Genomic DNA, 26,693 nt, shown 5'->3' with positions numbered 1-26,693 from the left:
AAATTTCTTTATAGTGGAGTCCAATGATAAAAATTTTTTTAACTTTTTTTGAGATTCGGCAAAAAATTAAAGATTTATTGCAACTTTAGAATATATTTTATTTTAAAATGTATGAGAGCAACGCATTTTGATTTTAGAAATATTTTTTTGAAACACTAATACTCTTACATAGTAAGGATTTGGTTTCAGTGCCACGACATAAAACCTGGCGGTCTCTGTGGTTCACAGTGCCACACAAAAATATTTAGTAATATTAGAGAGCAATTAACTCTTCCAAGGTAAAATTACCAAACTTTTAAGTTTTTTTTATTTCAAAATTACTATTTTCCATAAATAAAAAACTATTATTTTTACAATTTCGAAAAAAAAGGGAAAATCGATACACTCTTATGTTGGTGGTTATTGGAATCTTGTCGCTGTTGGTCGCGAAATAGGACTTAACTAAAAATTAACTTAAATTATCTCCATATACCTGAATATTTTTTTCTGCTGACGTCAGTCTATATAACAGACATTGATTTAGGCAAAATAAAAAAAGTAGCAAAATGAGTACCAAACATCAAGTCGAGGTTCATATATTAAATGTTTGGGTTTGCCCAAAATATGAAAAAAGAAAACCGTACAATTTAAAAAACTGATATTCATCTTTAATCAGATTTATCTGATCACATTATGCAATTTCTTAATTGTGTTTAACTTTTAAAACCGGTGAATTGTATAAGAATATAGAATTCATTTTAACATTGTTCGCCATCTTCTACTTCTATGAATCTTTTGTAAATGCATCAAGGACATCTTTTTGTGACGTCATTAAGTCAATTTATAAGTTAACTTGTGTCCATTGTGACAAGTTTCTTTTCGTTAAATGATGACTGCCAATAAGGAACGTGCTCTTCAATTTTTTGAATGATATGGTTTACTTGAGAACACAATCCACGTATTTGATCATCAAAAGTGGCAAGTACTTCTTGCGCTAGAATTATAAAAAGTACAAAAAAATTGATTGTAACAAGAATAATAAATTTCGAAATAATAGTTAAAAATAAAAATTAGTTTTTATTAATAATTAAAACGTAGTTGCAAAGACGTTAAATGACGTCATATGGAGTTGTTCATGTAACCATGAAATTCATTGCTTTAGTAAGCCACCTTTTAATTTTAGACAACAACAATAATAATAATAAAATAATAATGCTATATAATACAATTCTTATTAATAAAATTTATTTATATCAATATTCTTCAGTATTATTTTATAAAATATTTAACTATCGACAATATCAGTCCACACAATGAATATCAACTATTTGTTTATAGAAGACCATAAGTTTGAAATTAAGTTTAGGTACTGTCATTAATAATCACTACCATGTTCAGTTAAACACTCAACTCAACAACAATTTAAACGTCTTGTATATTTAAAACTATTGGTTAATGGGTTGTCGTGTGCTTTGCAACACGTGCATAATTGTATGATAAGAATATTTTATCAGACACATTCATATCATACACACAGGGCTTCATATCATATACACAGGGCTTCATAAAATTTACACAGGGCTTCATATCATACATACAGGGCTTTATATCATACACACAGGGCTTCATATCATACACACAGGGCTTCATATCATATACACAGGGCTTCTTATCATATTAATGTCAATATGTTTTTATTAGCAACACGCCAGCTAATGAAAGAAAGATATTAATCAAAAAACGTATTTAGAAAATCAATATATTTAAACTTAAAATTCGAACTTAAAAACAGTGTGCACTTGTTGTAAAAATAATTGAAAGTATTTTGAAAGAAATTTAAGAACTAATTGTTATTGTTAATAGTTATAATTGCTAAAAGTTATTATTAATATTTGATCGATTGAGATTTTTACTATGAAATCAACTAATAAATTCTTAATAAAAATAAATAAGTAAATAACTAAATTCATTATTCGGAAAATAAACGTATTTGAACTTAAAAGTTAGACATGGCTCGGAAGGAAAAAAGCGGACATCAAAACCGCACAGAACGACTTAAAAAAAAGTGAAAAAGAGCAACAGTTTTGTCAAGTCAGCAATTATCTTATTTTTCCATCGAACGTGGACTCACCAGTCAAATAAACTTCGATGAAACAATCAATTTATTTGCAAACATTAAAGTAAAAAAAATTTAAAAAGCTTTGATTTAGGGATATAAAATATTATTGGTGTAGTGTTAAACTTAAATTTACTTTTAATTGTGAGTTTATGAATAAAGTTTATGTATTCATTATGTATGACATAGTGAGTATGACACATTGAAGCTATTGTTTTTATATATAGAAATTGATACTTCAAGTATTGCGGTAGTCTGTTTTAACGCATATTCAGTTTTAGCCACCCGTTTATTAGGTACTATTTAGTACATAATAAACTAGAAATTTATATTGTTCCTGCCTTTTGAATTTTTTATATTCGCATTGTATGATTGTCACTATCCGCATTGTATGATTGTCACTAAAATTATTGTCATAAATAAAATAAGAGAAATTATTTTTTTTCTAACAATCGAAAAAGTCGCTAAGTTGAAACTTTTTGATTATCAAACAACATCATATAAAAAAATTTAACGTGCTGAATAAAAAGTAAATGAACCTTAAAGCTCAAATTAAACATAAGAAAAAAAAGTCAGTGATAAAACGTCAGCGAGTATTTTATTTTAATATATTAGGTTATGGCAAATAAAAATATTTCATCTAACAACAAAATCTTATAATCTTTACCTTCGAAATGAATAAACCCATCTACTTGGTCAATATATCCGTTCATTGTACCATTGGAAATCATATGAGAAGCAATGCGTTCTGCCTACACCCAGTAAGTAAAAACAAAAATCAATGAAAGCATCGAAAATTTGATCGCTTTAATTTTTAAAATATCAAGAACTAACTTTAACTGGTTTTATATCTAGTAACTCTCCCAATTGGTCAATTGCAATATTTTTATAAAGTTTACTAACTGCAAGAAGATTATGCTCAACAACAGCTCTATCTAAAATCGTCGAGCCTAAATGAAATAACTAAGGTAGATAAAAAGTATATTTTTTTAACCTTAAAAGATCTTTAGTAATAGCAAGTATTTAAATGTACCATCAGTAGTTGTAGCTTTTTGATGTGGTGCTAACATATCACTAAACTCTTTTAACTGTGGACCCCGAATAATTCGATCTAAATACCTGAAATTGCAGTTCCAATTAAGTGACAATTATATGGATCATAATTTATGTGTTCTTAAAAACATTGAATACAAAATCTTTTACATTTTTTCAAGTATTTCACGTGCAGGTAATTGTTGACAACGTTCATCTTTAAACAAAGTAGCAAGCATCCTGGACCTTTGCTTACCTTAAACAAAAATTTATATATATATATATATATATATATATATATATATATATATATATATATATATATATATATACATATATACATATATAATACTGATTCAGTCCCAACAAGGCTGCAAGCAACCATAAATAAGTTGGGAGTTACTAGAAAACAAAGAATAGAGTTAAAGAGCAAGGAAATGGTTAAAAAGTTGTAGGTTGCATGAGTCAGAAAACATGAAGATGGGAGAGAGATCTAAAGGGTTGAAACCGGGGAAAAAAACTACACGAATAAAAGAGCAATTTTAGAGCATTCAGAGACAGATACAGTAAACGAATGAGACTTAGCTAAATGATGAGTTAAGTAAGAATGAGTTTTGTTGATGGAACTAGAGATGATAGCTCCTTTGAGCAGTGGCCATGATAGCATTTGTAGAAAAAAGAAAGAGATGCAATTTTACGATGATGGAAGAGAGGCTTAAACTTAGCAGATAGAGCAGTTCCAACTACAATTACAATTCATTTTTGGACATTGTCTAGAAAAGAAGGAGCATCATTAGAAGAATCAGTCATAACAACAACATTTCATACAGGAACAAATAAAAGATTTGCAGAGGTAGAGAATGGAATCAGGAGTAAGAAAAAGGCGAGCACGATAAAGAGAAGCAACCTTGGCAGATGCTAATTTAGCAACTAATTGTATATGGTTTCCATGAAAGGTCAGTAGTAAACAATAATCCAAGAAGATGTAAAGAAGAGGACTCAGTGAGAGGGTTGCCATTCATTAGTATAGGAATGTTGACAGTATTGCTATAGTTGTTTGCAGTAAATAGCTGAGCTTTGCTGTTAAAATTTACAAGCCACTGCAAGCCCTAATCTGTTACAGAAGTGCGATCAGATTCAAGATGGGCTGCCTGTTCTAAGCAATTGAAAAAAGAAGTATTTTTGTCAAGACAGGAGTATAAAGTTGAGTCATCAGCAAAAAGAGCTACTTTAGATATAAGGTTGCTGAGAAGATCATTAGTGTAGATAAGAAACAAAACAGGACCAAGGATAGAACCTTGAGGTAACCCAGAAGTAACTGGCAATCAAGAATAGTGTTGGCCTTTGAGGATGTATTTAATAACTCGGTTAGAAAGAAATGATTTAATAATCTCAAAAAAATTCCCTGATATGAAGCTAAGGTTAAAGATTATGTAAGCATTTTTTGCTTATCTAAATCTATATGGCTTTTTTAGAAAAAGAAGAAAAAAACAAAGAATAATGAATAAAAAGATTGCTGCCTTATGCCAAACCCTCAGTCGATGTAGCAGCACTCCATTGCGAGTCAGGTTATTTGTCAGTCGATGTATGTATTGAAGAAACTAGCAGCAGCAGCAGGCTATTTCAGTATGAAATCACACTGCTCACCTAAATCAGCAGTATAAGATATCTCTCTCTCTCATAAAATAAATATATAAAAAACAAAAAACAAAATAATTGTGAAACGTCATTATCATATGTTATGAAATCTTACTAAATGATTTTTTATAAAAATTGATGTAAAAATGTCTTGCTATATGACTTTTTATAAAATATTTTACTTAATCAGTTGCAGTTTTTCTTATTGCTGATAATTTAAGTTATTTAAGTTTTACTGCTAAGTAAGTTTATGATACAAATTCAGAAATATAAAAAAATCAACAAAAAAATAACATAAATCTGGATTTTTACAAAGTTATTGGGTTGAAATTTTAATTATTTAATAATAGTATAATAATCTTAAATGGTAACTTCAAAGATATAAAAAACAGCAAACCATTGTTGCATTTTTAATATACGAACAACATTATTTATGTGTATATGTGTGTGTTACATTGAAATGGTGTACTCACAAAAAGTGCACAACCTTTTCAAAAAATTGGAGCAGAAATAAACTCTATAATAATTCTATATTTTTTTATAATAATAACTTTACAAATAATAAATTTTTTTTTTTTTTATTAACTTAATTATATAAAATGTATAAATTTTTTAAATAAATTCAACAAGGCTGTTGTCAGATTTAATTAAAGATTTAGGATCTTTTAATAAATTTAAGACTTTAATTATGCAATATTTATAAATTAAAATAAAAACCTGCAGAAGCTAATATTGTGCATATTAGAGCATGTCTTAAAGCTTCCATTCTTTCTGTTTCATGAACCCGAGTGTTATAAGACAATTCATTATACCGCTGTGCAGCTTCGATAAATTTTCGACGATAATCCAGAACTCGAGCATAGCAAACCTAAAAACTTTGTAAATTTATAACCTGTTATACAATAGATCAGCTAAATATATATATATATATATATATATATATATATATGCATATATGTGTGTGTGTGTGTGTATATATATATATATATATATATATATACATACATATATATATATATATATATATATATATATATATATATATATATATACATACATATATATATATATATATATATATATATATATATATATATATATATATATATATATATATATTACAGCACATATGTGTATCCATATATACACATTTAATTACTTTTTTTGCTTATGTAAATCTCTACATTTTTTTGAAAAAGTTGAAAAAAATGAAGAATAATGCATAAGTGTAATAAAATTTGTTTGTAAATAAAAAAAGAAAACATAATTATAGAAATGAAATTTAAAAAACTTTACCCTATATAGTATATCTAACTTTTCATTTTCACTAATTGCTTTTTGTAACAAGGATGCTCTGTTTATATATATTTCTGCTTGGACAGGATCTTCACTTTCCAGATACAATTGAGCAATCTTCAAATAAATCTCCAGTTTCATCTCCTCACTGTATTGCCTGAAGTTTAAATAGTTGTAAAAATTTAAAAAACATAAGTATAAAAATATACCAATGCCACGCTATATTGCTCGCAATAAAATACAATTATAAAATCTGGTAACAGATGAGCAACAAGTAAAAAAAACAACTACAAATTCAAAACTAAAATTTACTTTTGTCCTGTTCCAAGAGGAATGCCTACTAAAGTTTCAGCAGCTTCTCTCCATAACTGCTCCCCTTCATAAACTGTGGCTAAGTGTTGACGAATAGCTACAACCTAAAAATAAAGCTAAACAATTACAAATAATGCAATGTAAAAAAAGAGAATAAAATAATTAATCAAAATAACTAAAAATTAAAAAATTATTGTCCATTACAGGTGCTGTGCGCTGTAAATATTGCACAATTTGTAATTTATGTCAAGTGTATAAAAAGCTATTGGGCAGAGGTTTATTACTAGAGTAATGTGTGCTATTTTAAAAATTAATTTCTATTTCCATACTTTTTTATCACTGTTCACCACTCTTGGAAAACAGCATTTTCCTTATCAATATTTCATTATGCCATCAACTAATGAGCTTGTGGCAAAAACTTTATGAAGTAACTTTAAACTTGTACCTATCTAAATAATTAATAATAATTTTTACCAATTTTGTTAACAGAACGTTTTTATTGTGAAACATTTAAATGGAACAACAACAAAATAGATGATAAGTATCTTTTATGGATTTTGCTTTAAAAAAATGAAACTTTAAAACAACATTAATATTAGCATATATTTTAATAAACAAAAGAACAATGAATACAGAAAAAAATAAAAAATGAAACTAACAAATTTAGTAAAAATTTTTTTGCAAAAAAAAAAAGTTATAAAAAAGATTATAGAACAAATAGATTATAAAAAGTAAAGACTTTCAAAGTCTTTACTTTTTATAATCTTTTCTTTCACTTGATATGAATTCTTCATCAACTTTTTGCACAAAAAATTAACATTTTATATAAAAATTAGCCACTAAATTGCTTGTGGGTTTGGTTTGAAAAGGAATCTTATTAATACTTTTATAAATCTTTTTAATTTTAAAATTGGCTGAGACTGACTGTGGGTTTGTATTTTTTTTAATAACACAATCTTTTCTTTTCTTTTTCAATATTAATGCAATACGGCCAATAAACAATATACGCGAATAAACAAAATATGCAAAGAACACAATACTACGCCAATAATGGTAAAATGATAAATATATATTGCGCCAATATTAACAGGCCTGGCTCAAGATATTTGGCACATACCCTAGGCATTTTAATAATAATAGCCCTAGGCTAGTTAATTATATAGTTATTGGTAATTCATATATAAATTATATATGTTAGTTATGTTTTTAAAATATAAACAAAATCATATTTTTTATTATATGTTAATAGATAATAAAATATTGGTTCAAAAATAATATTATAATAATATTATTTTTGAACCAATATTTTATTATCTATTAACATATAATAAAAAATATGATTTTGTTCATATTTTAAAAACATAACTCGAATTATTTAATAATTAAGATTTTACAACTTTGAAATGATTAAAAAAACTGCCAAACTTTATTATAAATGTCATATTGGCAGACATAGTCAATTCCCAAGTTTGCCTTAGTGGATAAGCCGGTCTGCATACCAATATAGGCAAGTATTAGCATGTTGATATTGCTTTCATATTGTTTGTTTAATATTAAAATACTAATATTGCGGCCTTATTGGCATGGTCATGTTGCCAATATCAATATGTCAATATTAACGCTATATTCTTCACCAATATTGACTATTAGTTTGTTAATATTGATCTTTTCTCATAGTTGTTTGCAAGCGTAACAAAAATTTTAAGAAAATGTAGTCTTAACAATTTTTTATTTAATATGGGGTTTTATTGGATTTTTATTATAATCTTTTCTTTCACTTAACATGAACTTTTTAATAACTTTTTATATCATCATTATGTACGCGCTATTGTTTTATGTTGATATTTGACCAGGGCCGGGGCCGGATTTGTGACCGGGGCTGCATAAACATTTATACTAAAGTACAAAATTTTTTTTAAATTAACCTAAAGTACAAAATTTTTTTTAAATTCATGTTATATTTTGTATATATATGCATATATAAACATCATTACGATCAACATGATCATAATCACCATTACCATGATCATGATCATCATCATGATCATCATCATGATCATCATCATGATCATCATCATGATCATCATCATGATCATCATCATGATCATCATCATGATCATCATCATGATCATCATCATGATCATCATCATGATCATCATCATGATCATCATCATGATCATCATCATGATCATCATCATCATCATCATCATCATCATCATCATCATCATCATCATCATCATCATAACAGCAGCAGGCTTTAGCCTTTTTTTTTACTTCTTTTATGCTGTTTCTCTAATCATGATCAATGCTCAAACAAGCTATTATCTCTATTAAAATAAACCAAAACTCATTCTTGCTTGATTTCTTATTCAACAAGTTGCATTTTTTACTGTATCTGTCTCTATTTATTAAATGCTGACATAAATATATGCCAGAATAATATATAAATATATGCCAGTATAAAATTATAATATATAAAGAATTATAAATTTCTTTCAAGCCCCTGCTATCAACCCCTGCTAAATCTTATAATTTTGCCTGGGCCGGGGCCCGATTTTGCAAAAAGTCTCGGGGCTTTGGCTAAAAATTTTTTAGCCGGAGCCCCTGTCACTTACTAATGTCAGTACTGTAAAAAATCAGCTACTAAATTGCTTGCGGGTTTGTTTTTAAATGAAATTTCTTTTTATCAATAAATCTTTTCATTTTAAAAATCAGCAAAGAATGCAAAGAATGAAAAGGGTTTGTATTTTTTTTTTAACCTTTTTTTAATAACTTTTTTTGAAATAAAAGTGTGCAATAAAATTTACAACATAACTTTGTTTAATAATGTATAAAAATAGACAACAAAAATTTTTAAATGAAAAATTTCTATCCTTTAAAAAAATAGTCATTCCTTTAATCAGGAAAAACTGGGTTTCTTTAATATGGCAACAAAGCTCAATTTAATTACATGTCTTGATAATTTCATTGCCAAAAATTGTAACTCATTGTAAAGACTAAAAAATAGAAAATAAAATAAAGCAAAAACATTTGCTAAAATATATAATCTTTTTTGTACTAAATAGCAGAAAATAAACTTTTTAATTTAAATTTAATAGTTCAGTAAAGATTGACAGGTATGTTTCAATATAAATCTTGTGCAGAATGTTTCAATTTAAATTTAAAGCTGAGATTCTTTTTCTCAGTATCAGAAAAGTACTTGTTATAAACTAAAAAGTGTATTTATTAAAAAACGCTAGCAATAATTTCTAATTGGTTTGCGATGATATCATTAAATTATGATCGTTTTTTCAAACCGTTGATTACAACGCAAATGTATCAAGTTTTTGCAACTTTTTATTAAACTATTCAATGAAAAAATCATTTGCTACAATTTTAAAAAACATTTACTTTTTACCTTTAAAAAATATTTTAAAATAGTGAAAGTGAAAAAAATACTTGTGTGCGTGCAGGTATGTGTGAGTGCTCGCCTAAATGTGTGAAGTACTAAATGTAGTCCTAGATGTTAATGAGATCCACATTACAATGATAATTTCAAAAAGCTATTAACAGTTAGTCTAGCTCATAAGTCTACTTTAAATCTAACAAATTTAAATTAATAAAAAAGATTTCTCTAAAACCATAAATTTTTTTATTTCAATTTTTTTTTATATTAAATGTGTTCACATTAATTAGAGTTTCAAACTAATTTTAAGAGGCTTAATATGCTGATCAGAAAGAGATTGAATATTATAGTAGGTTGAGGCCATCATTTTGCAGATTTTTCCTTTTTTCACTTTATTATCACTTATTTTGAAATTCTTTTTTATTTTTTGTTAATCCATCTGTCTTATGAACACCTTAACTATCGCTCAAAAATCTTTAATCTTGCGCTCTTCAGGACACTTTAGAGAATTCTTATCTATAAGAACTATTTTCACATTATTATCTTTGAACCACTACAGAACTTTTTTAGAATAACTAATGTATAAAGCACCAAGATCTTGCCACACAAGGAACTTGGATACAAATTTTTCTCACCAAATATATTTAAATTGATCATCAACAGGTTTATCTTTGTTCTCATAGTAAAATTGTTGACCAAGAAGTTGTGAAAAATCCTCTTTGCATTATTTTTCATTGCCTTCAATTATACTTTTATCTAGGGTTTTGAAGCTGAGGTCTAAAAATTGGCTCCGGCTCCATTAGAATTATTGGTTGATTTTACTTTTAAATGTCTAATTTCTTCCATTACTTAAAAGTCGTCCGTAAAATTTCCATTAAAAGTATTTTTATCATTAAAATTAATTTTGTTCACACTTCTCACATTTTCTTTTTTATCGGGTTCTTTTTCAAATTTGTCCTCTTCTCCATCAAAATTAGATTCATCTAAAACTGAAAGAAGTGCAGTGGATGGATCAGTATTTCTTATTTCTTGACTTTCTGTTGTGTTTTTAATATCTTTTTAATAAATTTTTTCTGCTACTGTTTTTAACCCTTGTTATGCTCATATTATCTGGTTTTCTTCCAACAGTATTCTACACCTAACATCAACATAAATTGAAGCTAGAAATATGAGTTTTTTTTCTTCGATTTAAAGAATGCCTGCTCAAATCAAAACCCTTATTCAATGTTTGTACACTCACTGCACCTATCCCTATATCAGTCGATATATGTGCACTCACTGTGCCTATCCTTATATCAGTTGATATATGTGCACTCACTGCGCCTAATCCTATATCAGTTATTATATGTGCACTTACTATGCCTAACCCTAAATCAGTAAAAATATGTGCACTCACTATTCCTATCACTATATCAGTCAATGTGTGTAAATCATAAATAACAATGCAACTTTCAATACACAACAATAATAGTTAAAAAACATAAAACTAACCAACAAAAATTGCTATTCAGAGGCTATGAAACTTAACTAAACCTGTTTGAAATAAAAATTGTCAATCAGAAGTTTTGAAATCAATCACTGCAATGGTATACCTAGTGAGTTACAGCAAGGCTAAACACAAAAGATTGATTGTAAAGTAATTTTAAAATTTATAAAACTAAAACTTTGATTATATATATATACAACCCTCGAAATTAGTGAAAATGGGGTTGGCAATAATTTGCTGACCTCAATCTTATAGAGCTCATCATGTCGGCAAAAAAACTTTAATACAAAGGTCTTACCATCTAATAATTTATTACCACAACTTTAATACAAAGGTCTTATCTAATATCAATATTAAAGTATTATAAAACCAAATGTTTCATATTATAGTAATTGCTAACTTACCTGTTTTAATTTTTATCTTTATAAAGCATATGAAGAAAAGCTATATTTAGAAATCATAAACGCTTTAATGACATTTTTAATGAGCATAATTGTTTAACGTCATTAAAAAAATCATTTTTTTAGAAAATAATAACTTTATGGAACTTTGATATTTCGTAATATCAAAGGATGGAGCTCTGGCCAGAAATATTTTAGCTCTGGCTCAGCTTCATGTAAAATCACCAGCTCCATAGCTCTCTGGCTCTAGGTCCAGAGCAGTTCCAAAACCCTGCTTTTATCTGCTATTATTTGAACAAACTTCTTTGCACGTTGAATTTCTTTAATTTCAATATTTCCTCTTCTCTTAGGTGTATTTTTCTAATAAAATGCTTTAATTCCAGCATTTTAATTACTTTTTTAATAAAAGAATGCAAAGTCTTGAATTTTCTCGCAAGATCTCTCTGTGACTGGTTGGATTTCTCGCTATTGAGCTGAGAATTGACTTTACCTTTTATGATTTATGTAAATTTTTTTTATTCTTCCACTTCGAGTAGTCTTAAACTTATTTATAATATCTATGACTGTAGATTTTGGGACATTTGTACATTTAGCAATCAAGCAATATGAAATTGATGGATTTTTGCAAAAAAATTCACATCTATTTTACCTTTGATTCTATCCTTGATCCTGTTTTATTTCTTATCTACAGATTGAGGCTTGCAGTGGCTTGTACATATTAACTCCAATCAATTGCTAAATTAGCATTCACCATGGTGGCTTCTCTTTTTCGTGCTTGCCATTTTCTTACTCCTGATTCCATTCTCTATCTCTACAAATCTTTTTTTTGTCCCTGTATGGAATACTTTTGTCATATTTGAGCTGCTTTTTCTAATGATGCTGTTTCTCTTCTATACAAGGTCCAAAAACATCAATACTCTTTTTTTATTCTTTTTAATGCATTTTGTTGAACTTCATAGCTCTGATTTTGTAACTTCGCCATGAGTTCCTAAATTTATTTTTCAGAAATTACTGTAATAAAGTCTATTAAATTTGTAGGAGAAAAAATTCTTATTAAAATCAGTGTTGATCCTAGGTTAACAGTGGTTTGAAGTGATCATTTCTTAAGCTTTAGTTGGAGCCTTATTTAAGTGTCCATAATTCTTTACTGAATTGTATCTTATCAAAAAATTTCTAAAAATTTGGAAGCCTACCATAATAATTGTATCTTATCAATAATAATAATAATAATAATATCTTATCAATAATAATAATAATTGTATCTTATCAATAAATTTCTAAAAATTTGGAAGCCTACCATTTTTAGAAACTATAAAAATATGTCTTTTCAATTCTTAAATTGCAGATTTTGTATATTGTATTTGTATATTGTATATCGAAAATCAACTTTTTATAGTTGCAAACAATTTTTTAGGTTTTTTAGGCAGCCATTATGTATAAAATGTGACATTAGTGTGATTCTATTTTTTAGTTTGTCATGCAAACCTTTTCTAAAACATGAATAATTGTATTCTAAGAGCAACTAAATAAAAAATAATTAAAAATTTGAAAATTTTACTAGGTCAAAAAAAAAATTTACTTTATGGAAATAAGACAAAATACTTAGGCAAAAAAATGGATAATTTGTATGATATTTTTTTAATTAGCTGAAGTTAATAGTGAATATAATATAAAACTAGCTTAACAATTATTGGTGGATTAGAAATAAAATAACTGTATTCCATTTTCTATTTTAGTTATAATTATATTTACCTAAATATGTCCCACATAAGTGCTAAAGGAGCATTAAAGAGAAAAGCAAACAACTTAATACCACCGTGTTCAAAGGAATCTCGGGAACTGCTTGCTTCAGCAGCGCCTTATGGATTACGGACTAAATCCTTAGCCAATTTCAAGACTATTCCAGAAGTCCGCCACATTCTTGGCTACTATCACCATCTAGCTGACACACGCCCCGCACCACCATCAAGAGCTGTTATGCAAATAATAGCAAAAGATTTGGAGCAGCTCTGGAATGTGAAATTTAGCATGCCCTCAGTATCCAGAGCTGGCATCACAAAAAAATTGAATGAAGTTGTGAATGCTTATAAATTAAGTTTGAAGAGAAAATCGAATATGGATTTTTTTATGCCATTTGATATCCTTAATAAAAATATAAAGCTGAAGAGGGAAGAGCAGATCTTCTACAATCATCAAATGGATGATAGAAAGAGCTGTGTATTAACCAGCCAAACAGTTGTTGAGCATCCTGCTAACAGGCAGTTGATACCAACAAACACGGATCTTGATTATGTAGAGCAACTGTACACAGAGTCAAGCTCTGAAAATGATGATGATGTTGATGATTTTCAGCCTTTGTTTGAACGACCCAAACGGAAGTTTAAATCAAAGGTGAGTAATAATAATTTTTGGAAATAAAAAAAGTTTTTTTATTAAATTTATATTAATTTTACTTTTGGTTTAAGGCAATGCCAATTGCCATTATGTGCGCAGAAGCTGGTATCTCAACCCACAAAGGAGTTAGTGTAACTCGCTCATTAAGTTATTTCCATAGTGACATTCCAACTCCAAATCAATCGGCTATTTTTAAAGCTGGTAAAAGGTTGCAAGTCACAACTCTACTTAAACTTAAAGAAGCTTTGTCTGTTCAATTATCCTTTATATTACACTTTGATGGAAAAGGTGTGGCACCATATGATTATGGGATTAAAAAAGTGGAACGCATGGTCATCACCCTTCAGTCTGATGGACCAATATTTTGGTACATTGGCCTCAAAACATTACATACTAGCGGAACATCTGAAAATCTAGCCGCTATGATAACGGAAACATTGTTAGAGTATAATGTTGTGCATAAAATATCCCTTATAATTTGTGACACCTGCTCTGTCAATACAGGTTAGTAAAATTAAAATTATTTATTTTTAAATAATAAAATAATACAATTAAATAAGTTATTCCATTTTACTTCAGGTGGATCTTATGATGGTTCTGGTGGAGTAGTAGGGATTTTAAGATCTAAGCTATTTAACAGGCCTGTTCCTTATTATGGATGCAATGCTCACATTTTGGACCTTGTTTTGAAAAAAATGGTAATTTTCCACTTGCCAACACCATCAAAATCGCCTACTCTAACTGATTTTAAGTTCATTCAAAAACTAAAAAATAAGTATCCGCAATTGAAAGAATCATACAATATCCTGCATAAAACACTTCATCCTCCTCCTACTGTAAAAACCTGGAGAGATGATTATAAGCTATTGGCTAGGTTTGTTTTATTAAAAATTATTATTTTCAATATCAATGATTTGTATATGTGATGAATGCGTTGATCCATTTTATTGTTTATTTTTCCAGGTTATGTATTGCATTTAGGCACTATTTGGACACCAATATTTTACCCAAACTGCAGCTACCAACGAAATTACCAAGTTCTCACTCAGCAAGGTGAAACAGCAGAGCAATATATGTCTTGTTAGGCTACTTTCTACTTCCTGAAGAACAACCATTATTGAAAGAAATAGCTAAGTTTATTAGCTGTTCTTGGTCACTTGCATGGTTTAAAATGAGAGGAACCTAACTGGGAAAACTTAAAAGAAACTACATCAAGTTGCATTAAAGCCCAAGAAGCTCTGACAAGACATATTCTTGGTGTTAAAATCTCATTCAAGAATGTGCATTGAACAAATGAGGTAGCTGAGAGAGGACTCCGAGCTATGGACATCCGATGTTCCCGGGCTAAGTCTGATGATGCTCTTGAGAGACTTTTTTTAACAGAAATGTTTATGCAAATGTCGAATAAAAAATAACTTCACTTTATAAACTTTGTCGTATTTCTTTTGCTTATGTATAAAATAAAAAAATACTAAAAAAAAGAAATAATTTTGTCTTATTTCCATAAAGTAACTTTTTTTTTTTGACCTAGTAAAATTTTCAAATTTTTAATTATTTTTTATTTAGTTGCTCTTAGAATACAATTATTCATGTTTTAGAAAAGGTTTGCATGACAAACTAAAAAATAGAATCACACTATGTGACATGCAATGTCAAAGTTTTATTATAGTAAGTATTATAGTTATTATAGTGAGTTGTATGGAATTAGAAGAGCTAGAAGGTTTTCTGATATTCTGTTTTTAAAACATAGAGCTTCAAATTATAAACAAACATGTTTTTGCTGCTAAAGTTTTTTTTTTTGTAAAAATTAGAAATTTTAAATGACTGTATTTCATGAACCACAAAATATTTTACGCTGAAACTTTCAGGAATTGCTTTTATTATATATTTATTGAAATAAAACTTAACTTTAACTAGTTGTTATCAATGATTATTTATATGATTGGTTATAACAAAGGAATCGAAAAATACACACAAAAAATCTGGAATATACTTTTTACTTATTTCCCTCTTACTTTAAATATCCCCAGAATGAAGATGGAAAGAAGGAGAGCAGGGTAGCAAAAGGCAATGTTTGACAAAGATATTTTATTGTACATTAATATAACTAATGCTGAATATTATTAAAACTTTGTACTCAATACAAAGCTTAGAAGATATTTTTGTCTAAAATTCTATTCTGTTGCTTACACGAATGTTTATGGAAGAAGTAGAACATTTCTCATTTTTATAACTTATATTCAAAGAACACGTAATGCTGGAGTGTCAAAAACTAACTCATAACTGATATAAGCTCCCTTTTAATAAGATATCATTTACCATGAACTCAACTCTTATACGAGTAAATTTACCATGAACTAAACTCCTATACAAGTAACTTCTATTTTTGATGATCTAATATTATTCATTTTGATCTATTACAGTAAGTGTTTTAGACATATATTTATTTAAATATATAAAGTATTTTTACAAAATATATTCACCTGTTCTTCAAAAGAAATGGCTCTAGAATGCAAATTTTCAAGAGCAAAATGTGATACAACTTTCACTGTTTCATTGTCTAACTTTGGTAATGCTGAGGAAACATCAGCTATCACTTGTCTTGAGACAACAGCACTCACATTTTCTTGAAGTACTATAAAAAAGTAAAGTAATTTTTAAATTGATTAACATAATACTAATAATTAACATAATTATAATAATTAACATTAATATAACAAAAAATTAAGAGACAGGTTATAGAAATGTGATTAGAACTATTTAACTACATTTATTTGTTACAATTATTTCAGTAATCTAAAGAGAACTGGGGATTACTACTATTACTTAAAAGGGTTTATTCAACTTTTATATACAAGAATCTCTAATATAACCAGGGATCATATTTTAATATATCCTGGACTCTGGAATCCAATTCAAAGTCAGACTTCAGAGACTAGGAGTCCCTGTTTTTACCCAGAGTCCCTCCCATCATAAAAATTGTTATCAGAATATGAACATTTCCTTACTAACGCTTATAATCTTCTATAAGTTTAATATTTAAATTTTATTTAGCGAACAAACACATAACTTCAAACCAATAAAAGCATCGACGCATTGAATAACACTAGGTCTGGCAAGCCCTCTGGCATAAAAATTGTTTAAAAATGTGCAGCGTGTTTATGCAGTACATTGTCTATAGCAGACATTGCTTTTACAGAATATGAGGCGGATCACAACATATGCGGTCTACACTAATAGCCGATGCATACTTAGGATGATGAACTATGCTTAGGCTTACCCAGTTTTTTCATAAGAGAACGCAAATGAAATTTTCAATTTTAACTGGTTTAGTGCTTTACTTTTCTACATAAAAACCGGGACAACATTAGCTTAGGTACAAATATTTACATAATTAAACCTACTGCAGCCATGGGCAGTGGTTTGAGTTCTGGCTAAGATCCAAGAAGTCCGAGGTTTGATGCCTGTGTTGATTCCAAAAAAAAGAAAGAATTTTTATGATGAGGTTTCCTAATTATATTGTTTAAACTAACAGATACGTTTTACTGATAAAATAATTTTAGTAATTTTATGTCTTTTTAAACAAAGTATCTTTTTACTAATGTAGCAATTAAAGTCTATTAAATGTGTCTGAGCAGGTTGTCAAAATAAAATTTGTAAAAATTTTGAGTCGCCTATAATTTATCATTTAAATTAAATAAAAACGCGATGAGACATTTTGGTTTAATACGCATTTAATTTACAAGTTGTTATAATAACAATTTTAACAACTATCTTTTGTGGGTTATTTAACTACTTATATAATTTTAGGAAGGGTATAAAATGAAGGAAGGCCGATATGTAGAGAAACAAGTGGAGCATAGTAATCGAACATGGAGTTCTTCATGTACCATGCAAGCGTTCTACAACTACACCACTATTATATGTACACTTAAAGTTAACAAGTTCATTATAAAAATTATATTAGTAGAAATACCTTTAACCTAAAAGAAATAGTCATTTTTTGAGCAAAGTGAAATAAAATAAAAAATAAATTATAATTTTTACAGCATAATTAAAACTTAATATAGTCTACTCTATCATTTCAGAAATTATTTCATCTTTAAAAGCTCTGGTTTAACTGAAGAAAGTTAAATATTCGGAGTCTAGAGTCCCTAAAAATGAATAGGACTTCGCATCCCTAAATATAACCTGCAATATAACTTTAAAATTTAAGTTTGTTTAATAATTCAATGTTTTCAATAATTTCTAATAACTAAAAAAAAAAAGACAACGAAAACAAAAAATTTACAGACAAAAAAATTTATTTTAAAAACTTTCCTGAACACAGTGAGTTTATAAAACTCACTTTGTTCAGGAAAGTTTTTAAAATAAATTTTTTTGAACACTGACTCACTGTGTTCAGGAAATAATTTTGAATACTAGCAAACTAAAATCTGATATAAAGAATAAATAACAGCAAATAACTATAACAAAAATATATTATTTAAATATTCAGCTGGAAGTTAAGAGAAAGGAGTTAAAGAGTTAACAGAAGACTTAAAAAATTGTAAAATTTTTAGCCAGTACAAAAATAATTTTTTCAACAAGAGGGAACAGTTAAAAAAATGTCTTCTCAATATATACTCAATCTTGTATACAGTTTGTAAAAATATTTATTTGAAAAATTATTGTGTTTAGAAGAAATGATGCACTAAGTACATTACTTTTTAAAACATATTGACTGTAATTTAAAAAACTAATTAGATTTGTTTATGAACTTAAAAGACATTTTTTAAAGCCAAAAAACACATTTTCATGGCCAAAAATTAAATTGCATTATAAAGTGAGATATTTAGTCAAATTTCTGGTTGAAAACAACCATATATTAGATTGTTTACCCTATTTATTATAAACATAATCTTAAACATAATTTTTAATCTGAGGTTTTTTAATTATGTAAAAATTTTTTTTATAGATTTTAATATTTTTTCTCTCACAAAATTAAACCAAAAAAAAATTAACTTTCATTTTTCAAAGCAGTAAAAAATTAATCTCAAGTATGTATGGATGACTTTGCGCCAAACCAGCCTATACAATGAATATGTTGAAATAAAATAACTTGACGCAAAGTCTAAAAGTCTATAACAAAAGCCACTAAACTGAATTTAAACAATTTTAAAATGTATTTTACAAAATAGAGTGCTCAATGTTGTTAAAAGAACAGGGCAATTATAAAGTAGTAGAAAATCACTTAACAAAAATTTTTTTCATTCAACACTATGTTTTATCAATAAAGACTCGTCAGAAATGAATGATCAAATTAATAAAACCTCAATTTATACCAAAAATTAAATTACAGGAAGTTGCAAATGTCTTAACTACTGTAAATTTTCACAAGTGTGGAATATGCTGACAGTATTTTAAAAAGATTTTTAAAAGCAAGGATTTAATGTAATTATTATTTAAGCTCACTTATTTTTAAAGTTTTTTAGGAGAAACTTGCATTTAGAAATCAATTCTGCATTTAGAAATCAATTCTGATTTTTTGTTTAATAAACATTCTTGGTTTGCATGTGTAATAATTTAAAACTTTTCTTGTAGACATAGTATGCATTTTTTGGAAACATTGTTATATGCAGGTTAGGGTGGGGCAAAAGATTACAAATTTTCCAATTAGGGTCTGAGACAAATGAAAATCAGTGCTTTATATGAAAGTAATTATTACACAAAAAACTGATTTATACATCATCGTTTTCTAGCAACTTAGTCTGCAAATTATCGCACTTTCGAGCCTTTCTCGCATATAGGTTTTCGCCTGTAATTCCACATCTTTGCAAGAAAATAAAGCAAGTAACCAACATGGCATGCATTATAAATATCAAGCACACAAATATTAAGTATAAGTGGCTTATTTATGGTAGGAAATCCGTTTTAGTTTCTAAACTAAGCGTGAATCATGTTTTTTTTTTTTTTTGTTACTTTACCTCCCCTTGGCTGATAAGGCTACTATAGATGAGGAGGCTACTTGTGGTTATAACCCTCTCTCAACTCTATAATTTCGAAATATGAACCTTGACGAACAAGGCCGCTGCGCGGAGAAACAAGTTAAGCGCAGTACTACCTGGGACGTGGTGGGGATCAAACTCGGTAACCTTTGTCCGTAACCTTTACCGCAGACTGCCGATATATCTTTGATATTTCTCTCAACATCTTGCGAATGGCATGGAAAATTAGGTAGAATATCTTTTGAATGACTAACAATTGTTTCTGACGTGATGTCATCTAGAAGTGGAGGTGAAGCAAAGATGGCCTTGTTCCAGTCAATCATGTCTAAGTATGACCTGCATGTGAAGTTAATTTTGATCAAGCTTTTGTCAAAACATTGAATTCTATCATCGGAATGTTCACTACGAGCATGCAGAATTTTTTCACAAGCGAATTTCCTGATATTTCCATCATCATCACCAACAGCTGCCACCAAGATGTTTTCCGGATGGCAAAAGTAGCTGTTGTTTTGGAATACTGGCGCAACAATCTCCTGATCAGGCTTGTCAAGTTTCTGATAAAGCGACAACATGAAGAAGAAATTCTTGGCACCATCTTCGCATGTCGGATGAGATTTGATATGAAACCATGACAGTGCATAGAAGTTCAGTATGAATGAAACAATACGTCAAAGATTATGGGAAGGACATTGTTCGCAAACATACAACCTCAACAAACCGTTGGCTTTAGTTAGCCATCTGGCATGACTGACTGCACCAGGTTGAGCAGTTTGCAAGTAGTCAATGTAACTGTTACTGGCATTGTAACCACGTTGAATTAACAGACATATTTTAAGCAGGTACACCTGATCTGTTCTCAGGTCACTCATTACGGTCTCTTCAACCTCAGCATTGCAACCTGATACAGGAGAGAAATCAATTATAAATTTATGTTGAGGATCAAATTCCATCACGCCTGCTAATTGTCCTTTGGAAGTTCTTGGACCAGTAAATTTCCCATCAATAACTTCTGTTTTCTCAAAGGCAATTCATATGTATGCTGTATACAAACTAACCATTGAAGTGGTCTTTGTAGATATTGTTCAATTTTTCAGATTATGCCATAACTTTTTTCTACATTAACATTGGTTCCATCGCAAATGAGTGCTCTTAAAGTTGTTTCTGATTTAGTACTTCTAACAACCGATAAAATTTCTTTTGAGATGTCTTCAGATCTGCCTGATGCTGGAACAACATGTTCGCATTTCGGTTTGGGAATGAAACCAAAGCATAATGTTCTTCTTTTAACTTACGTCGAGTCGATCCTACACGTGTAAGAGTAACATCAATCTTACCATCAAAACCAAGGCAAACAATTTCTTTATTTTCCTCTGCATGACTCACAATTGACTTCTTCCGATATGCAGATCTTTGACGGCGTAGTTTGCTGGGCTGTATAGCATTTTCAGGGAAAAGAAATCCAGGGTCTTTCAAGGCAGAATTCACAATTAAACAGGCATCTCGATTTCTACTTTTAGAGCAATCAATAGTTTTACACAGTTCTGGATCATGATTTCTGTTTAGTGCACATCTACTGCCATCACTTTAACTGGTCTCCTCGTCTGTTATATCTGAATCGTCTATGGAGCTACCACCAGTGTCTTGACTCTCTGAACTTTTTTCCATATCAACATTATCAAAATCTTGAAAAGTAGAACTGCATTCAATTGTTTTCAATTTCATTTTCTCTAGGAACATTGCCGCTTTCCTTATTCTTTCTTCTGACTTCTGCAGTTTACTTGTCACCACTGGATCGATATTTCTAATCACCATTTTTCTGGTAGTGTTTTGGTCAACCCAGAAATTCCAATCAATAAGAGGATCCTTTCTGTAGACTGGACATTCACAATCTGCTCTATTTGCAATTCCAGCACTTACATGGACAAATGTCAAACAAATTGCTGAAACTTGACAATATCTTTTGATATGGCTCAGAAGTTTGCTTTGCATCAGGATAATTTCGTAGATCACTCCCTTTGTCAATTAGCCATTTCACCTTTTTCATTACGCTATCGAACGCAATTGTAGGTATGTTAGCTGTGTTATAGATCTCAATCAAGTCTGTTGCGACAGTTCTCACAATGTCATTACCAGATTGGCACTGCTGTTTCTGGTGAAAACAATATGCACAGAAAACGTCTTCACACTTCATATTTTTTTTCAGTTCCTTTGGAAAACCGAACACTGAGTGTCGAATTGTACTTTTTGCGCTGTAGCTAGCCATATCTAACTTGCTACTGCCAAGTTGCAACACAAATTAGATCCAAATTTTCAACATCTACAAAACAAATGATATCTTAACTAACATTAATTATTACTACCAACAGGTTTCAATATATACAAGTCATTAATTAGCCATTCAGAATCACAAATAATACAAAACATAATATTGTACTATGGTAAATATTTTACAATATTTCGTTCAAAGTTGCGACCCTAGACATGATACTAAAAATTAAAAACAGCATTTTTCTTAATCAGTTGATGGGGGAGCATCAATTTACTATTGTCTGAATTAAACAACCAAAATTTGCCCCACCCTAATGCAGGTGCTGTTTTACGGATGGACCAATTCAGTATAAAATCAACAATATTTTTATCTTTAAATTCCCATATATATTTTGACAGCATGGTGTCTTTTGAATACTTTTTATCTTTAAAGGATTGCTTATGATTGGCAAAATGTTTTTTCCATTTACCCTCTGTTATGCTAAGCCAAAGTGTCTCATCGATCTCACTTTGGCTTGCGATGATACACTTATTTGTAATCGAGATGATCAAAAAAAAAAATGAAAATTTAATAATCAAAAGTTTCATATCTACAAATTTTATTTTTAGGTTTTGTCTCTGAATAATGACTTACATTTACTTTACTTAGTTGCAACAATACCTTAATTGAAATACTTGCATTTATTTTGAAAATAAAATGTCTCATGGATATATTTTTTGGTATTTTTTCCACTGGCAATCCTCAAAAAATTTTCCAAACTGCAACAATATCATTTTCCAGATTTCACTGTTGATAACAATCTAATAACTGTTTGATAATGAACAAGAAAGCATATTTATTATGAAGTAAACAATCTGATACAATGGCATAGGAATGTTTATTTCATTCCTATGCCATTGTATCAGATTGTTTATTTCATATTCTTTTTTCAAACAATTAGATCTTTTAAATCATGCACGGAAATTCAAAATGGCATTCACTTTGGCATAAAATTTAATTATACTTCGAAGATACTTAGTTGCAACAATACCTTAATTGAAATACTTACATTTATTTTGAAAATAAAATGTCTCATGGATATATTTTTTGGTATTTTTTCCACTTGCAATCCTCAAAAAACTTTCCAAACTGCAACAATATCATTTTCCAGATTTTACTGTTGATAACAATCTAATAACTGTTTGATAATGAACAAGAAAGCATATTTATTATGAAGTAAACAATCTGATACAATGGCATAGGAATGTTTATTTCATTCCTATGCCATTGTATCAGATTGTTTATTTCATATTCTTTTTTCAAACAATTAGATCTTTTAAATCATGCATGGAAATTCAAAATGGCATTCACTTTGGCATAAAATTTAATTATACTTCAAAGATACTTAGTTGCAACAATACCTTAATTGAAATACTTACATTTATTTTGAAAATAAAATGTCTCATGGATATATTTTTTGGTATTTTTTCCACTTGCAATCCTCAAAAAATTTTCCAAACTGCAACAATATTATTTTCCAGATTTCACTGTTGATAACAATCTAATAACTGTTTGATAATGAACAAGAAAGCATATTTATTATGAAGTAAACAATCTGATACAATGGCATAGGAATGTTTATTGCTCTTACTCCAAATTGCAGCAGTGAATACTGTTTGTTGCTGATGAACTCAATAGGTGGATTGAATTTCCCTTTGTTCCATCATGGTGTAATTTTCACTAAAATCCATCCGATTTTAGAAGAATTAAAAATATAAATGGATAATAGATAGTTTATAAATATACCAAAAAGGTTAAAACAAAATTTTTAAATTTTGTTATTGTACTAGAATTGAAATTACAATTTTACTTATAATATATAATCAATTTATTTTCTGATGCATTTTAACAACATAAACTAAAATATGCACTTTGTTGTCACTTTATATACACATGACCTATTTAATCTGGCAATTACTGACACAGTAATTACTGGCAATTACTGACAGTAATATACAGCCCTTTAAAAAAGATGTTAGCCGTAGTTTGATTCTCTGCGCATTTTTTGAGAACCATTGGTCAAAAACAAATAGTGGTTTGTTTGAATCATTGCTCGCTTTACATTCCATAAACATGCAAGATTGGCTGTTTTGATTAGATAAAGATCTGTCATTTATGTCTGACATCAAATTGAATTTTTTTTTAAAGGGTTTTAACAGGTAATTGTTAACAACCTAAAATTTTCATGGTATATGAAAGGCAAACAGCATGGGGAAAATCGTTTACCAGCTTGACATAGAATGGCTCAGATCATAAAACTTAAATTTTTCCACTTATAAATTAGTATGTTCACTTTTAAAAAGTGAATATGCTTCTCCAAAGTCATCAGCATGTGAAAAATTTGTTTGTGAAAGAAAATAATAATTGTTTATAAAAACTGAAAACCTTGTTAAGTAAAATGTGATTTCTACATATAAATGATGTCAAACCTTCTCTTTTGTTTCCTTATTAATAGAAACATCTTTGCGAACTAGAGCCATTCTACTGATATCTTCTCACAAATAAAAATTAAGAACTTTGCAATTAGGATTGTCTAAACCGACGCAGTCAAGGTCTGATTCTGAAATATCAGAAAGCAGTACATTTTCATGTTTTCTTTCAAAAGGTATTTTCTTTTATTTGAATCGGCAGGTAATGCAGAATTAATCTTTTTAAGTACCTTTCCAAAACTGCGGAGGTAAAAAGGAGTGTTCAATATCAGACGTAAATTGGCTTACTTCTCGCTTTCGCTTCCTTTTTTTGCAATCTTTTTAAAACACTTCTTCTATTTCCTTATTGCTCACATTAGCTCTTTTATTTTTTATTTGATTAGTTTTAGCAATCTGATATTCTGGATGTTTCTTTCTAAAAATTTATTGAACTACTTAATGTATAACTTTGTTAATTTTAATTCTAAATTCTTTAAAACAACTATTTTCAATCTAACTAAACTATGCTCAAACTAAATAATCAGCAAATATGTGATTCAAATGTTATAAAACTAAAAACAAACTATCACCCACAGATGAATATTTGTCTGTGAGTGATGTCTGTGCATGATGCAAAAAAAACAATGCTAAAATGTCATAGAAGAAAAAAAATACTTTTGCCATTCAATTAAGTAACCTAAAAATACACAAAGTAATAAAAATATGTTCCATTGAAACTTTTCAATACTTCTTTTTTCAAACAATTAGATCTTTTAAATCATGCACGGAAATTCAAAATGGCATTCACTTTGGCATAAAATTTAATTATACTTCGAAGATACTTAGTTGCAACAATACCTTAATTGAAATACTTGCATTTATTTTGAAAATAAAATGTCTCATGAATATATGCAACATTTTTTTTTGTAAATGGATTTATTTTCTACATGTTAAGGGATTTTCAAAAATATTGCTAAAAAAAACATGTGCACCATCAATTTAAAGCTTTTTTGTATCATTTTTTTTGATTATGATAATCAGGTGGATGGGTAGTGTGACTCTAACAAGACATGAAGAGAAGCCATGATCTTAAACAGAGATGACGAACAGTGAGTATATCGAAAAAGGTTTTTCTGAGAAGATTAAAGTAGTTTGGGTTAGGTTTAATCTTTTACAGTAAAAATGGTAAATGCAAGAAAAACATTGATGTATCATACTGTAGCTTACACTGTGTTACACTAAGAGCATTTTTACTTTTTACTGCTTTTAAATTTATTTTAAGTGGAAAGTTTAACCTCATTTAGTGTAACACACTGTTTGTTATAGTATGGTACATCATATTATGTGTATATATACTATGTGCATATATACTATGTTTATAGTGTGTAAGTTATAGTATGATGTACCATACTATAACTTATGTATATATACTTTATCTTTTTTCAAAAAAAGGCATGCAGTAAAGTAAAAGATTAATAAAAAAAAAAACATATATATATTCTTATACCAATGCTAAGTAACTTCTTTAGTAGATGCTTCAAATCTGAACCCTGATATTTCATGATCTCGCCTAAATAAAATCTGTATTTTTCTAGGGCATCTTTTTGAGGTATAACTTGGTTTGTGAGTTCATCAAGTGCATTAATAAGGTAACTGTTCATATTTGTACCTAATTTCTTAATGCATAATATAATACAATTTATTTCCCAATTTTCATATAACTAAAATAAAAAAGTGAAAATGTTTAAAACATGATAAATATAAATTTATTTGCAGTTTTATAAATTTAATTTTACTTTGCAGAATATTTACAACATATAACATTTTATAACTATTTATTATGTTAATATATATGTATATATATATATATATATATATATATATATATATATATATATATATATATATATATATATATATATATATATATATATATATATATATATATATA

The 26,693-nt window shown here is 28.4% G+C and overlaps 2 protein-coding genes across 2 annotated transcripts; one reads left to right on the top strand and one right to left on the bottom strand.

Moving 5' to 3' along the window:
- Window positions 1-625: 625 nt before the first annotated feature.
- Window positions 626-26,470, bottom strand: LOC100209432 (COP9 signalosome complex subunit 4). Its single transcript, XM_065809189.1, has 10 exons — window positions 26,250-26,470; window positions 16,523-16,674; window positions 6,374-6,477; window positions 6,062-6,218; window positions 5,483-5,633; window positions 3,299-3,383; window positions 3,129-3,214; window positions 2,930-3,045; window positions 2,763-2,847; window positions 626-973 (listed from the first exon to the last, which is right to left on the bottom strand). The coding sequence occupies exons 1-10, from the start codon at window positions 26,401-26,403 to the stop codon at window positions 828-830; spliced, it is 1,236 nt and encodes a 411-aa protein (XP_065665261.1). The 5' UTR covers window positions 26,404-26,470; the 3' UTR covers window positions 626-827.
- On the top strand, window positions 13,254-15,493 carry LOC136086753 (uncharacterized). The gene is made up of 2 exons (XM_065809188.1): window positions 13,254-14,543; window positions 14,619-15,493. Exons 1-2 carry the CDS (start codon window positions 14,114-14,116, stop codon window positions 14,963-14,965), a joined length of 777 nt encoding a protein of 258 aa, XP_065665260.1. The 5' UTR covers window positions 13,254-14,113; the 3' UTR covers window positions 14,966-15,493.
- Window positions 26,471-26,693: the final 223 nt, after the last annotated feature.

The sequence above is a fragment of the Hydra vulgaris genome, chromosome 11 (assembly GCF_038396675.1).
Source record: "Hydra vulgaris chromosome 11, alternate assembly HydraT2T_AEP".
Classification (NCBI taxonomy): domain Eukaryota; kingdom Metazoa; phylum Cnidaria; class Hydrozoa; order Anthoathecata; family Hydridae; genus Hydra; species Hydra vulgaris.
This window is presented reverse-complemented; position numbering and strand designations above follow the sequence as displayed.

What these genes read in the sequence shown, in the direction of transcription:
- LOC100209432 (XM_065809189.1), bottom strand. Translation starts at nt 26,403, where the DNA reads ATGAACAGTTACCTTATTAATGCACTTGATGAACTCACAAACCAAGTT. An exon ending in CCTCTTGGAACAGGACAAAA is followed by an intron (nt 6,219 to 6,373) that starts GTAAATTTTAGT and finishes TTTAAACTTCAG; the next exon opens with GCAATACAGTGAGGAGATGA. An exon ending in TAGATATAAAACCAGTTAAA is followed by an intron (nt 2,848 to 2,929) that starts GTTAGTTCTTGA and finishes TACTGGGTGTAG; the next exon opens with GCAGAACGCATTGCTTCTCA.
- LOC136086753 (XM_065809188.1), top strand. Translation starts at nt 14,114, where the DNA reads ATGCCAATTGCCATTATGTGCGCAGAAGCTGGTATCTCAACCCACAAA. An exon ending in CACCTGCTCTGTCAATACAG is followed by an intron (nt 14,544 to 14,618) that starts GTTAGTAAAATT and finishes ATTTTACTTCAG; the next exon opens with GTGGATCTTATGATGGTTCT.